Source organism: Microtus ochrogaster, unplaced genomic scaffold (genome assembly GCF_000317375.1).
Source record: "Microtus ochrogaster isolate Prairie Vole_2 unplaced genomic scaffold, MicOch1.0 UNK18, whole genome shotgun sequence".
Taxonomy (NCBI): Eukaryota; Metazoa; Chordata; class Mammalia; order Rodentia; family Cricetidae; genus Microtus; species Microtus ochrogaster.
In genome coordinates this window covers 5,670,802-5,683,729 of record NW_004949116.1, presented here as the reverse complement: position 1 = coordinate 5,683,729, position 12,928 = coordinate 5,670,802, and the positions used below count along the sequence as shown (strand labels likewise).

The window sequence follows — 12,928 nt, the reverse complement described above, 5'->3', positions numbered from 1 at the left end:
GTGACCACAGCCTGGCCACGAGGTGGCCCAGCCAGGGGCGAGCGTCCTTTGCAGAGACACTGTGTTGAGAAACTGGAGCACCGGCCGGTGCCAAAACTCGAGCTGGTGGCTGCCATGGCAACGGAGCCGGGGGCCCTCCCCGGCCGTGCGCCCAAGCCGGAGAGAAGCGCGGGTGACCTGGCCCGCCCCGCCCCCAGGCCGCGGCCGCCTAGCCGAGACTGACCCTCCGCAGCTCCTGTAGTCACGTGGCGCTGGGAACCCGGAGGGGGGAGGTTGGGGACGGGCCTGGCAGTTGTGAACTCGAACCTGCCGCTGTCGCCACGGCTGGGTGGGGAGCGGGCCGCAGAGGCCGGCCTGGGGCTTCATGGATGGGCGCCGCGTCCCCGCAGGGCACACGGGAAAGGTATGGCCCGAGCAGGGGCGCGGGGGCCACCGAGGGCGCGCGGGGGCAGCTCCACCTGCGGGGCGCGTGACCGTGAGTGTGTGGGGTTGTGGGGTTCGCGCGCGCGCGGTGTGTGTGTGGGGGGGCAGAGTGCTGCGGCGCAGGGCGAGCGCACCTGCGCACAGGCTCCGCGGGCTGCGCTGTGCGTGGGACCCGAGATGGCCCGCTCCCCTCGTAGCAGCCGGTCCAGCATGCCAACGAACGAGGACAGAGGACACGCACCAATACAAAAGGGGGGTGTGGGCCTGCTGCCACCCGAGGCTGTCCTAGATCCCAAGGGATCCCGGCCGGGTCCTGGGCACACTGTCGCACCCTGCGAAGACCTTCGGGGAAACAGGCCTGGAATTTCTGTTGCGAGAAGAGTGGGGGGAAGGGGAGCCGGCAGGGATTCCAGAGTTCCTGCCTAGGTCGGCCTTTGGCTACCGAGGAAGATCTTTGCCACAGATCAAGAATTCTTCTGTGACCCTACCTGACTATGAGGTGGCCCCCAAAGGCAGCACTGTGCTTCCTAGTGAAGGGCCATATCCATGCTTTAGTCCCGTGTCCATTAGGGCATTCTGCCAGACCGAGGTGTGGAGCTTAAGGCTGAAGCCTGTGGCTTTGAATGGGGGAGGGACTAGGTGATGACACAAAGCTCCCCTGGCAGAGCGCAGAGCCTCACATAGGTTTTCTCTCCCTTCCCCAGGTAAGGTTGACCTCTCTGCAGTTAGAGGTCTGAGCTCTGCCATGGGGATAGGGATGTCTTTATTGTTCCAGTTTTCTCTGACATCCGGGGGCTACCGGAGTGTGGGCCGAAGTAGGCGCTGCAGAAGTATCCCCAGGAACATCCCCAGAAGGAGCTGGAAAAAGCCTCATCCCCAGCTCTGCAGTCTCCAGGGTAGAGTTTGGGTTTCGTGTGTCCTCATACCAACCCCCAACTCCAGTGCCCAGGTCTCCCTTGATGGCAGGACAGGAGCTTAGTGGGCAAGGAATCCATTCTGTATCATGGAGTCATCCCTGGGTTCAGCCAGTGGGGGTGGGTAGTCCCCCAGAAGAGATTCAGGAGGTTGTGCCTGGACAGATCCTGTGAGCGGACATGGAAGGTCCCTGGGGAGTCTCACTGCCACCCCAGAATTCACTCTGTGTAGGAGGCTCTCAGGAATCTGGGCTCCCCTCCTGTGGTATAGCTGAACATGGGGCAGCCCTTGGCCAGGTTTGGGCAGGACCAGGCAAGGGACTGAGATCACAATCTCGCCTTCCCTCCTCTTTCCTTACCCCAACAATCCCTAGCACCCCTAAGAGATGCTGAGCCAGGGATTCCCCCTACTGCCTGCACAGCAAACTGTGGGTGTTCCTTGGATTGAGAAGCACTTTCCTTCCCCCAATGTCCCAATCGCAATTGCTTAGGTGTGGGTGACAAGGGCTGACAGGACAAATGACGGCCGTCTGGACAGGTGGTGGCTTGGCATTAGTCTATGCTAGGAGAGGCACCTTGCTCTCCTCCTGTTCTGAAGAAGTGCTGTTCCCACTTGCCCTCCAGGCTCAGAGCTGAGGTGTGTGTGTGGTGGGGGAGCTGAAAGTACCTTCCTCAAGGCTTTAGTCAGATGGTTTTTGAGATGTTTGCACACCTCCATGTTAAGATGAACACACTGGCCTGAAGGTTCACAAGAACATACCGGCCTGGGTCTGCTAATGATTGACATTGTCACCTCAGGCAAGTACTACCACCATTTGAAATGCCACACTTGCTTCATGTGTCAAGCAGGGAGCTCTGATGTGGCAGAAGGAAGTGGTTGTCTCGGGGAAAGGCAAAAGGGGAGTTTCGCAATAGCCCAGGCACAGTAGGGAGATGAAGAATACTTCTGTAAGTCTTCCTGACACTAGGCTAGATACCATGTGAGAACCCCAAAGAGTGTCAGCATGTCTCCCTCTGGAAGTTTCCAGGGCAATAACGATATAAAAAAAGAAGATTCTTTGAAATGTTATTTAGAAACTCAAGACCAATATATAGACTAGAATGGTGCTAGCAGTTCCTAGAGGGAAGCTTTCTTCTTCCTTGGGGTTAGAAGGGAGAAACTGGGCTTAGTTCCTGCAGTGACTGTGATTTTCCACCCTCAGCAGAGGAAGAACCGATGCTGGAACGGCGCTGCAGGGGCACCATGACCATGGGCCCAGCCCAGCCCAGGCTCCTTTCTGGGCCCTCCCAGGAGTCCTCCCAGCCCAATAGAGGGTTGAGGCACCAGGGCAAGTCAGTAGCTCAGCCAGGAGGCCAAGCCCCAGGCAAGGCCCATCGCTGTGCCCACTGTCGGAGGAGCTTCCCAGGCTGGGTAGCCCAGTGGCTTCACACTCGGCGGTGCCAGGCGCGGCTGCCACTGTCCTGCCAAGAGTGCAACCAGCGCTTTCGCCACGCCCCCTTCTTAGCGCTGCACCTTCAGGTTCATGCCTCTGCCGTCCCTGATCTGGGTTTCACTTGCCACCTTTGTGGGCATAGCTTCCGAGGCTGGGTAGCCCTGGTACTGCACCTGCGGGCTCACTCAGCTGCAAAACGGCCCATCACTTGTCCCGAATGCGACAGACGTTTCTGGCGACAAAAGCAGCTTCGAGCTCATCTGCGGAGGTGCCATCCCCCTGCCCCTGAGGCCAGGCCCTTCATATGCGGCAACTGTGGTCGGAGCTTTGCCCAGTGGGACCAGTTGGTTGTTCACAAGCGGGTGCATGTGGCCGAGGCCCTGGAGGAGGCAGCTGTCAAGGCTCTGGGTCCCCGGCCTCGGGGCCGTCCTGCTGTGACTGCCCCCAGGCCCGGTGGAGATGCCGTGGACCGCCCCTTCCAGTGTGCCTGCTGCGGCAAGCGCTTCCGCCACAAGCCCAACCTGATCGCCCACCGCCGAGTGCACACTGGCGAGCGACCACACCAGTGCCCAGAGTGCGGGAAGCGCTTCACCAACAAGCCCTACCTAACTTCGCACCGGCGCATACACACCGGCGAGAAGCCTTATCCGTGCACCGAGTGTGGCCGCCGCTTCCGCCACAAACCCAACCTATTGTCCCACAGCAAAATCCACAAGCGTTCAGAGATCTCGGCGCAGGCTGCCCCCGGCATCGGAAGCCCTCAGATTTCAACGGAGCCCATGGTGCAACCTGCAATGGGGGCTCTGGGGTCTCCCCGGACCCCGGCTGAGGCATCTGTGCCCTTGTACAGCTGCGCCGACTGTGGCCGCAGCTTCCGCCTCGAGCGCTTCCTGAGGCTGCACCAGCGACAGCACACAGGAGAGCGGCCCTTCACCTGCCCTGAGTGCGGCAAGAACTTCGGCAAGAAGACGCACCTGGTGGCTCACTCACGCGTGCATTCGGGCGAGCGGCCTTTTGCCTGCGAGGAGTGTGGGCGCCGCTTCTCACAGGGCAGCCACCTGGCAGCCCATCGGCGCGACCATGCGCCAGAGAGGCCCTTCGTGTGTCCCGACTGTGGCAAGGCTTTCCGCCACAAGCCCTACCTGGCTGCACACCGGCGCATCCACACTGGCGAGAAGCCCTACGTGTGTCCAGATTGTGGCAAAGCCTTCAGTCAAAAGTCCAACCTGGTGTCGCACCGGCGTATCCACACTGGTGAGCGGCCTTACGCCTGCCCCGACTGTGACCGCAGCTTCAGCCAGAAGTCCAACCTTATCACACACCGAAAGAGCCACATCCGGGATGGCGCCTTCTGCTGTGCTATCTGTGGGCAGACCTTTGACGATGAGGATCGACTCTTGATGCACCAGAAGAAGCACGATGCCTAAGGGGCCATAGGCCGAGGGAAACAGGCCTGAATGTCCTTGGCAACAGTGTGCCAGTGGGCCCTGTGGGGTGCCTACATTGATGCTACTGGAGGAACAGGTGGAGATGCCAGAGGGATAGAAGAAGCAGAGTGAACTGGGCTCTGTTTAGGAAGGGAGTTTCCCTAAGTGGTCAGGGAATCCATTTTAGTATGCAGGGACCTGGCTTTGAGCTAGCCGGCCCCCAACTGGTTTTTCTAAGGGTCAATCAGACTACCCTGTACCCCGGAAAAGTAGCAATAGCAGCTCCATCTACCCTTTGAGTCCTCTGCTAGAGGAGCCACCAGCGGAAGGGAGCCACTCCATCCTCTGGTGTTAACGCCTTAAAGTCCCAGTCTTTACTATGAGTTACTTCAGGTTTGGAAGTCGGTGTGGTATAGTCATTAGTAAATGAATCCTGGGGCAGGGAAAGTGGGCCAGCTGGATACACCTTGGTGAACCTGCTGGCCTTGTTAGACAGCAGGAGAGGTGAAGCTGAGCTCTTTCTTTTCTTTTCTTTCTTTCTTTCTTTCTCTTTCCTTCCTTCCTTCTTCCTCTTCCTCTTCTTCCTCTCTCCCCCTCTCCCTCCCCCTCTTTTTCTCTTTCTCTCTCTCCCTCTCTCCCTCTCCCCCTCCCTCTCAGTACCCTTCCACAATGCCTCCTGCATAGGTACCAGATGTGGAGAGGCCCCACCCACAGTTAGAAATTCCATCTACTCCTTGCAGGTTGTCCTTCCAGGACATCTATTTACTCCTTCACCCTCCTGGCTTTATCTGCCCTTTCTCCCCAGTACAGGACTCTCCCCAACTCTTTCTAGAGCATCAAGAGTTATGGAAAGAATAGTCCACTGGTGCTGGGAGACTGGCTGCAGGGAAAGTCCTGGGCAGATTTCCTTTTTCAGTTTCCCAGGTGTGGATGCCAGCCTCTACCATGCACCTGGGTCTACTGTAGGGTGATTCTAATTGTTAAAATCCTTACTTATAATGATTGGATTCTGTTTTCCTATCATTTCTGCCTACTGGGTCTTTTGTTCTGTGGATCAAAACAGAACAACCATTTACCCTCCTTTTCAAACTAGAGAATAAAGAATTGGTTTTAGAACTAGTAGCTGTCCGTGTTCCTTTCTGTGGGATTCATGGTGATGGGAAGGCACATCACTCTTGTTTCCTGAAGTCAGGCTGGGGGCTTTGACAGCAGCTGAGTACCCTGTACTCTCCTCCAGTGCTCGCTGGAGGCAGAGCTAGCCACACTTGAGCGTGAGCAGATTCAGAGAGCTGGCAAAAGCACCGGAGAACAGGATGCTTATTTTGGAATCAAAGTCTTAAAATTGGACCCAAGACATCATTGTTTTTCTTCCAAAGTCAGCCTTCATGTCACATCTCTGAGAGCCTCATTTGAAGGGTGGCGAACCTTACATGCTTTGGTTACATCTGCAGCTTTGTCAGGGTCATTGTCATGAAAAAAGGGGTCTCTGGGAAAAGAGGTGTTCTGAGCAGCAAAGATAGCTTTCAGCCTATATCCCCCAACCCTGATTACAGATACACACAGACATGATCTCAGCCTTCTCTGGGTCAGCTCAGAGTCAGTAGGTTCCCTGAGGGGAGAAGGGCTAGTTTGATTTGCCTGGTAGGACCTTGCTGTTGGCCAGCTGCAGGTCCATCATTGGTAGCTTCACACACAGCTGAGTACTGTTCTTGTTGGACACCAATGGCCTCTTGCCTGTCATCTCTGCATCAGTCCCTACACTGAGTGCTGCATAAGAATGAACTCTTTTTTTGTGAATGAACTTTGCTGAGAAGTTCTACCTGATAGGCTTCCCTGGATGCTTGACTTCTCCCTTTAAATTCATGCACACTCTTGCACATGACCTAATGCTGATTACTGGAGGCTGACTGAGACTCCAGTCAGTCTGCTCCTGTCCCCTTTTCCCTTTAAGATGTGTGTCTGTATGTGTTTGCTCTGATGTATGCCTGTGTATATGTGTGTACCTGGTACTCATGGAGGTTAAACCAGAAGATGGTATTAGACCCCCTGGACCTGGAATTATAGATGGATGTGAGCCACCATGTGAATTCTAGGAACCAAACCCAAGTCTTTTGTAAGAGCAGAAAGTGCTCTTAACTGGTCAGTCATCTCCCCAACTCCCCTTTTCATTCTTGACTATCACTACACACCAAACATAAATAAATAGATAAATAAATTTAATACACTACTTTTGGTTATAACATACTGAGATTGGGGAGATGGCTCAGTTTGTAGGACACATGCCTTGTAAGCATGAGAATTGGAGTTTGTGTCCCAGAGACCATGTGGAAGGCTGAGTATGGTGGCGCACAGTTGTGATCCCACGGGTAGTGAGATCCCGCTGTCTTGCTGAGTATGGTGGCTCACAGTTGTGATCCCACAGGTAGTGGGATCCTGCTGTCTTGCTGCTCAACTCAGCCTAGACAACTTGATGAGGTTCAAGGCTGATCACAGACCCTGTCTTAACAAAGATGGGAGGTGCTGGGAGATAACTAATGTGATCCTCTGACCTTCACACAGATTTTATGATTTTATAATGCAGACTCTCCCATGTGTGCATCAAAACATACATTATTTTTTTTTTAAAGACAGAATCTGACATAACTCCAGGCTGGCCATGAACTCCCCATGTAGGTGGCTGGCTTTCAACTTCTGATCCTCTGAACTTTCCCTCCCGAGAACTAGGATTCCAAACAAGCATCACCATGTGCAGCTTCTCTACTGTATTTTAAATATCCTTCCTGGCCCCTCTCTCCATACCTGAAGTTTGCAGGGTTTTCTCCCAGCCATCTGTTTGTGCATTTTCAGCTGCCTTGCTTTGGCCTGTGGGAAATACTCGCAGATTTGCTTCCATCTTTCCACCCCTAAAACAGCCTTGGTCCTGGAATGCCAGTCTGGAGTGTCTGTTGCTCTAGAGTGGAACTGCTTGCTGTTCCAGGACCCCACTAGCTGGTGCAAGATTGGGAACCAGAATGCTGCTCTGAGAGGTAGGAATGAAAATCCAGAAAGTTACCTAAGCAGGTGGAAAATTATCCATCTATTTCACAGGCATAAGTCAAAGTCCAGACACAGGAGTCTCTTTTGTGGTGACTGCATGTGAAGTTAGTGGGGAAATGGGTAGAAAGTCCGCCTCAGTTTCCATGATGCTTAAGAGCTGGACAGCTGCTGGGCCTATAGCAAGCCCAGATGAATCAGCTGCGGACTGGTCCCATGATAGGGGTCGCAGGGAGCCATCCATTTTGGTTCCAGATGCACCTTCAAAGATGCACCTTCTCTCCAGTTGACCCCACTGTGATTCCTGAGGCAGGAGTGAGAGGATTTACCCAGCTGGGACCCAACTCAAGGCAGGAGCGGGAGGAATTCCCTTCAGATGGACGGAAGGGGGTGGAGATGAAAATGCTTTCCTGGAAGTGTTTGGGAAACAGTGGCCTTCCGTGGCAGTCTGGACCCGGTTAGTAGTTTGAAGACAGTTCACACAACTGAACCCTGATGTGCAGTGAAACTAGTTGCAGTAAGGTAACATCTTCAGACCTGTTTCCTCAGCTAGAACAAGCTCTCCCCAGTGCAACCATTTCCAAAGCCACTTCCAGACATCGCCAAACACCATTTATCATGACTCTGGTCTGCTGAGAGCGAGGTACAAGAGCCCTGCAATGTAAAATGTGCGGTTGTGTGCACTGCCACCTGAACATAGCTTTCAGGGAGTAAAGAAAAAGGACCACATTAAAGTGGACATACTCTCGAGAGGGTTCCTAAGAGTGGTGGTTTCTATGTGGTCCGAGATAGCTTCACAGCACGGATACCAGTGGCACCTCAAAAATACTAGCTACTGCCGGACTTCGCACCTATGTTACAAGTTCAGACGTCAACACGCGCTTGTGTGGGAGGCAGAGCTCGCAAAGGCGGGCTGATCCGAGGCACCCGGTGGGACAGGGAGCAGTAACGACGTAATGTCGCCCAGCACAGGGAGCCGGAGAAAAATCGTTCCCATTCCCAGCGCTCAGCACACAGGTTCACAGCTCGAATACGCTCGTCCGCCGGCAAGGTCAGGCCCTGGCTATTGGCTCCGGAGAACAAAGGGGCCGCCCCACGGGCTGCTCCGATAGGACCGGGAGTGTCATCTGAGCCGCACAGCCAATCCTCAGACGGGGCGGTGCACAGCAGACAGCCAATCACGCGCGCCTTCCCGCCCCGTCTGACCTGGGACTGGCCGGGGCCTGGAGCCCGGTGCCCAAGTCACCCCTTGGGTAACTGCTCCCGTTAACCTTAGCCACAAAGTCAAAGGTATTTATTTCCCAGGCCCCCTCCCTCGAGTCCCTGTGCTTTCCGGGTGGGGAGAGGCGGTGCAGGGATGCACCAGCGCCCGGCCGCTGCTCCGCTGTCCCGGACTGCAGAGGAAGGATGAGTCCGGGGCCTTGAGGTGCCCCGAATCCCGCGCGCACCTCAGCTCCAGGCCCCAACTTTATGCAACACCAGCACCCTGCCCAGCGCTGCCGGGAGAGATCTGAGGCTGGCAGGGAGGGCTGCAGGCCAGGGCAGCGAGGTCAAGGGGTAGGAGAGCAGAGAGTCGCCAACGCATGGCCCCTCTGGTTGTTCTGAGTTCTCTGTGTCTGCCCCCACCCCACTTCCCCGCGTAGACGCGCTTCTGGAGACAGAAACCTCATTGTTGGCTACAGAAAGAATCAGAGTAGGTGATCGCTAAGTGAGCGGTTCCATGAGCCAGGATGAGGATGGAGGTGGAGAATACGCGAGAAAAAAAAACACACACACACACAGAAGTTACAGTGCGCGTTTTCGGGGAGAGGGTAGTTCCCGAGACACCCTTCAAGTAAAATTGCTGCAGCAGATTCAGTGGGTGTGGTTTTGGGTGACCTTGAGCCCAGAATTGTCTCCAGTTGCAGTGGAAGCTGGGTGTGGTCACCTAAGGTTGGAGACAAGTGACATTCCAGGCTCCACATTTTTGTTTGTTTGGTTTTGTTTCTTAGCCCGTGTGGAGCAATAACATGAAAACATTCCATAGCATTTGTGTCCTGTCAGTTCCAAGGTTCCATGATTCTGTGCTTCTGCCAATCAGTTGTGGGCCGACCTTTATTTAAATGTGCCCTCAAAACCGTGTTTTGTAATGGTCTACAAGGCTGGGGCCTGGACTGTGTGCTGCAGTGCAGGAAGCCTGTATTAGGATGCGTTTGATCTTCTGTTAGTAACAGAGAGTCACTAATGACAGTTACCCTGGTACTCATTTGGTGACATAAACAGTAGCTTTGCATCTCTAAACGGTGTCTGTCTCTGGCACAGCGGCCCTGACTTGGGCTGGGAAGGGATATGGGCAAGGTCACTGCAAGACAGGTTGGAGGTGTGCAGGTGGGTGAGGGTACAGCAAATCTGGGCACTGGGTGGTAAGATGTATGGGACAATGGGTAGGGAACCAGAGACTAAACTTTGAGTGGCCTTGCCGCGACATTTTATCTAGATCTCCAGGTGCCAGGGAGCCCCTGAAATATGTTAGGGGAGTAAAGCGTCCAAATCGCAGTGGCTTCTGGGTGACAGGTGAATTCGAGGGACCAAGAAATCAGTAAAACTTTAGGATTTTATTGATTGGGGGGGGGGGAGAGGAAGGGAAGGAGGGAGAGAGAGGTGTTACAGTTTTGGGGAATTGGTTCTCACACTCTACCATGTGGATCACATGGATTCTGGGCATCAAACTTAGGTGAACAGGTTTGCATGTCAAATCCTTTACCCACTAAGCCAGTGGCTCTCAGCCTTCCTAACACTGCCACCCTTTAATACAGGTCTTCATGTTGGTCCTGATGCTGTGGCCTTTAATACAGTTCCTCATGTGGTGGTGACCCCAATCATAAATGTTTTGAAGTTGCTACTTCATAACTAATTTTGCTACTGTTATGTAATGTAAATATCTGTGTTTTCTGGTGGTCTTAGTCAACGCAGGAGTTGATAACCGATGCATTGAGTGATCTCACTGACTTTTTTTTTTTTTTTTGAAGTTATTTAGCTGAGAAACAGTAAGACCTGGACTCAGAATTGGTGACAGATAGCCCAGGATGGGTTCCTGATTCCTATTCTAGGTGTGATGTGGAGGCCTGGAAGAACTTTGCTAGACTTGGGTGTGGGCTCAAGAGAGAAACTTGAGTTGATGATTTAGACTTGGGGTAACTCAGCTCATCCAAAGTTGATAAAGGGGAATGGCCTGCTGGTTCTGTGTGGGCTGGGCCCTGAAGGATCTCACAGTCCATTGGCTGCTGGGCCTAATTTAGTCTTTATGTTTCATAAGGCTACACAGGGCTTCTACTCGGGGCTTCCTGCCTCCCTAAGTTCTGTTTCTTGGAGCAAATAGGCATATTAATAAGGCTCTGGATAGTCAAAGACTTTTTTTAGAAGGTAGGGTTTCGTGTAACCCAGGCTAGTGTTGAACTTTATATATAGCTTAGGCTGGCCTTCAACTCCGCGGGCTCCTGTTTAGTGAAAGCTCGGATCACATGATTGTCCTACTGCATTCCACTTTGAGAAGACTGCCTGCATTTCTGCTGTGTAGCAGTTTGTGTTGGTGCGCTTCACACGGGCATGCTTGCATGCTGTTGTTGGATATGCATTTGTTTTTGAAAGACTTAATTTTACTTTATGTGTCTGGGTGCTTTGCCTGTGTGTATGTCTATGCACCACACATATGCAGGCAGACCAGCAGAGGGAGTCAGATCTCCTGGAACCAGAGTTACCGTTGCCAGCCACGTGGGTGCTGGGAGACTAATCCTCTGTAAGAGCAGCAAGTGCTCCTAACTACCCAGGCACCTCCCCAGCTCCTATGCCTGTTGGAAGACACTTTCCTATGCCTACATGTACAGTCCTCCAGCCCTCCAGCATGTGAAGGACATGCTGCCATGTCACCTGACCCCAGTGCATGTTTGAGATTACAGCTAATACTGGGCTGTACCAGTCTTTTCCAGCATGTTCATCTGCCAGCTTAATTTACAGATTAGACACAGAGAGAGGATAAGGTCAATAAATGATACAATATAACAGTTATGACAGTGTACTATATTAAATGTCACGTGATTCTTTGTTCTCTCAAAATGTCTTTTGTACTGCACCAGGTGAGGTTGGCCATGGCTAACTGGATCTGGAAAGCACACTGGGTGCAGCGGCCACTGTGCAATGTGGCAGGTATCCATTCTGCATCTTTGCACTTCTGTTTACTGAACTGGTTTGAGTAGGAGGTATGGCTTGCACGTGCAGTTGGTTATGTTTCTCAGCTTCCTGTTGGCCTTTGGTCATGTTTGACTGAAATCCATTCCGAAGCAGAGTAAATTTGTTGTTACTGACAAAGGACTGGGGACAGAGAAGTAACCACTTCTAAGTCTTCAACTTAATTATACAGTCACTCAGTGTGTATGGAACCTCTTTTGTTCACCCCCAGGAAGACAGCAGTGGCCTTTTCTGTCAGTCACTGTGGGGTAACCACATGTGGCCTTTGAATACTTATATGTGACCAATATGATTGAGAAACTGAATTTTAAAAGTTAACTTGTTGTCTGAGGTTTTCTGTCCTTACCGGCTCCTGCAGTCATTAAGTCCCAAAGAAATCACACAGAGGTCCACATTAACTATAAACTGATTGGCCCATTAGCTCAGGCTTCTTATTAGCTCTTATAACTTATATTAGCCCAGTATTCTTGTCTATGTTAGTCACATGGCTCAGTACCTTTTTCAGTGAAGCAGTCACATCTTGCTTCTTCTGTGGCTGGTCAGGACTGCTGAGGAATGGGTTTCCTCCTTCCCAGAATTCTCCTGTTCTCTTTGACCCACCTCTACTTCCTCTCTGGTTGTCCCTCCTATACTTCCTGCCTGGCTACTGGCCAATCAGTGTTTATTTAAAATATAATTGACAGAATACAGACCATTCTCCCACACCATTAATTTATTTAAATTTGAGGATGCTTGTTGTTGTATCTTTTAAAGATTTATTTTTATTTTATGGGCATTAGTGTTTTGCTTGCATGTATGTCTGTGTGAGGGTGCCAGATCCCCTGGAACTGAAATTGCAGACAGGTGTGAGCTGCCATGTAGGCACTGGGAATTGAACTCTGGTCCTTTGTAAGGGCAGCCAGTGTTCTTAACCTATGAGCCATCTTTTCAACTCATTTGAATTTAAATAACCACATTGGGGCATAGAAGCCAAATTCCTAAAAATGAGGGAGTTTAGAGTTGTCTTCGCCCTCAGATAAGTCTTGTACCTTCTCTTCGAGGCTACATAGTTATGGAAAGTGCTCCACTGGGGGCAAGCACCCTCCCCCTCATCCATCCTGGTGCCAGCATTTACATGACCTGAGGCAGAACTTCCTGAGCTAAAGGATGATGTGGGCTTTGCTTGCTGAATGTGTGATAGTTAGCGGATGCTCAGCAGCTAGTGGCATTCTCCTTGTTCCTGCTCAGCACCTCATCTTTCTTCCCCAGGTCCCTGTCAGACGCCCCTTCCTCCACCCTCAGGTCGGTGTGGGTGTGGGGGATGCACATTCTCTCCCCACGGGGAGATCTAAGAGCCTCCTTGGCACAGAGGCTCTCCACTATCCCTGTGTAGATGCTGTCCCAGCTCTCTGGCAGCTCCCTGGTGAGGCTGGAGGCAGGGAAAGCAAGCAGAAGGATGATGCCCTGCTGGGGTGCCCAGGACAGGCAGGGTCAG

At 52.6% G+C, this 12,928-nt stretch overlaps 2 protein-coding genes across 6 annotated transcripts in view; both read left to right on the top strand.

The window, feature by feature from the left end:
- Positions 1-332: 332 nt before the first annotated feature.
- Positions 333-4,467, top strand: Repin1 (replication initiator 1). 4 transcript variants are annotated; one of them, XM_013353907.2, is made up of 2 exons: positions 333-403; positions 2,543-4,467. In XM_013353907.2, the coding sequence occupies exon 2, from the start codon at positions 2,554-2,556 to the stop codon at positions 4,195-4,197; it is 1,644 nt and encodes a 547-aa protein (XP_013209361.1). In that variant the 5' UTR covers positions 333-403; positions 2,543-2,553; the 3' UTR covers positions 4,198-4,467. The 4 variants fall into 4 exon arrangements, with proteins under 4 accessions (XP_013209361.1, XP_013209360.1, XP_026645203.1 ...); XM_013353906.2 differs by having other exon boundaries at positions 347-403; positions 2,540-4,467; XM_026789402.1 differs by lacking the exon at positions 333-403 and adding an exon at positions 535-1,319.
- The window catches only part of Znf775 (zinc finger protein 775), a 24,838-nt gene continuing 12,268 nt past the window's right edge, over positions 359-12,928 (top strand). The window contains exon 1 of one of the 2 annotated variants that reach the window (XM_026789403.1): positions 359-403. In XM_026789403.1, the coding sequence (XP_026645204.1) occupies positions 365-403 (39 nt within the window). In that variant the 5' untranslated portion in view covers positions 359-364. Of the gene's footprint in view, positions 404-8,451; positions 8,521-12,928 lie in introns of those variants that run through there. The other variant, XM_013353895.2, reaches the window with a different exon arrangement.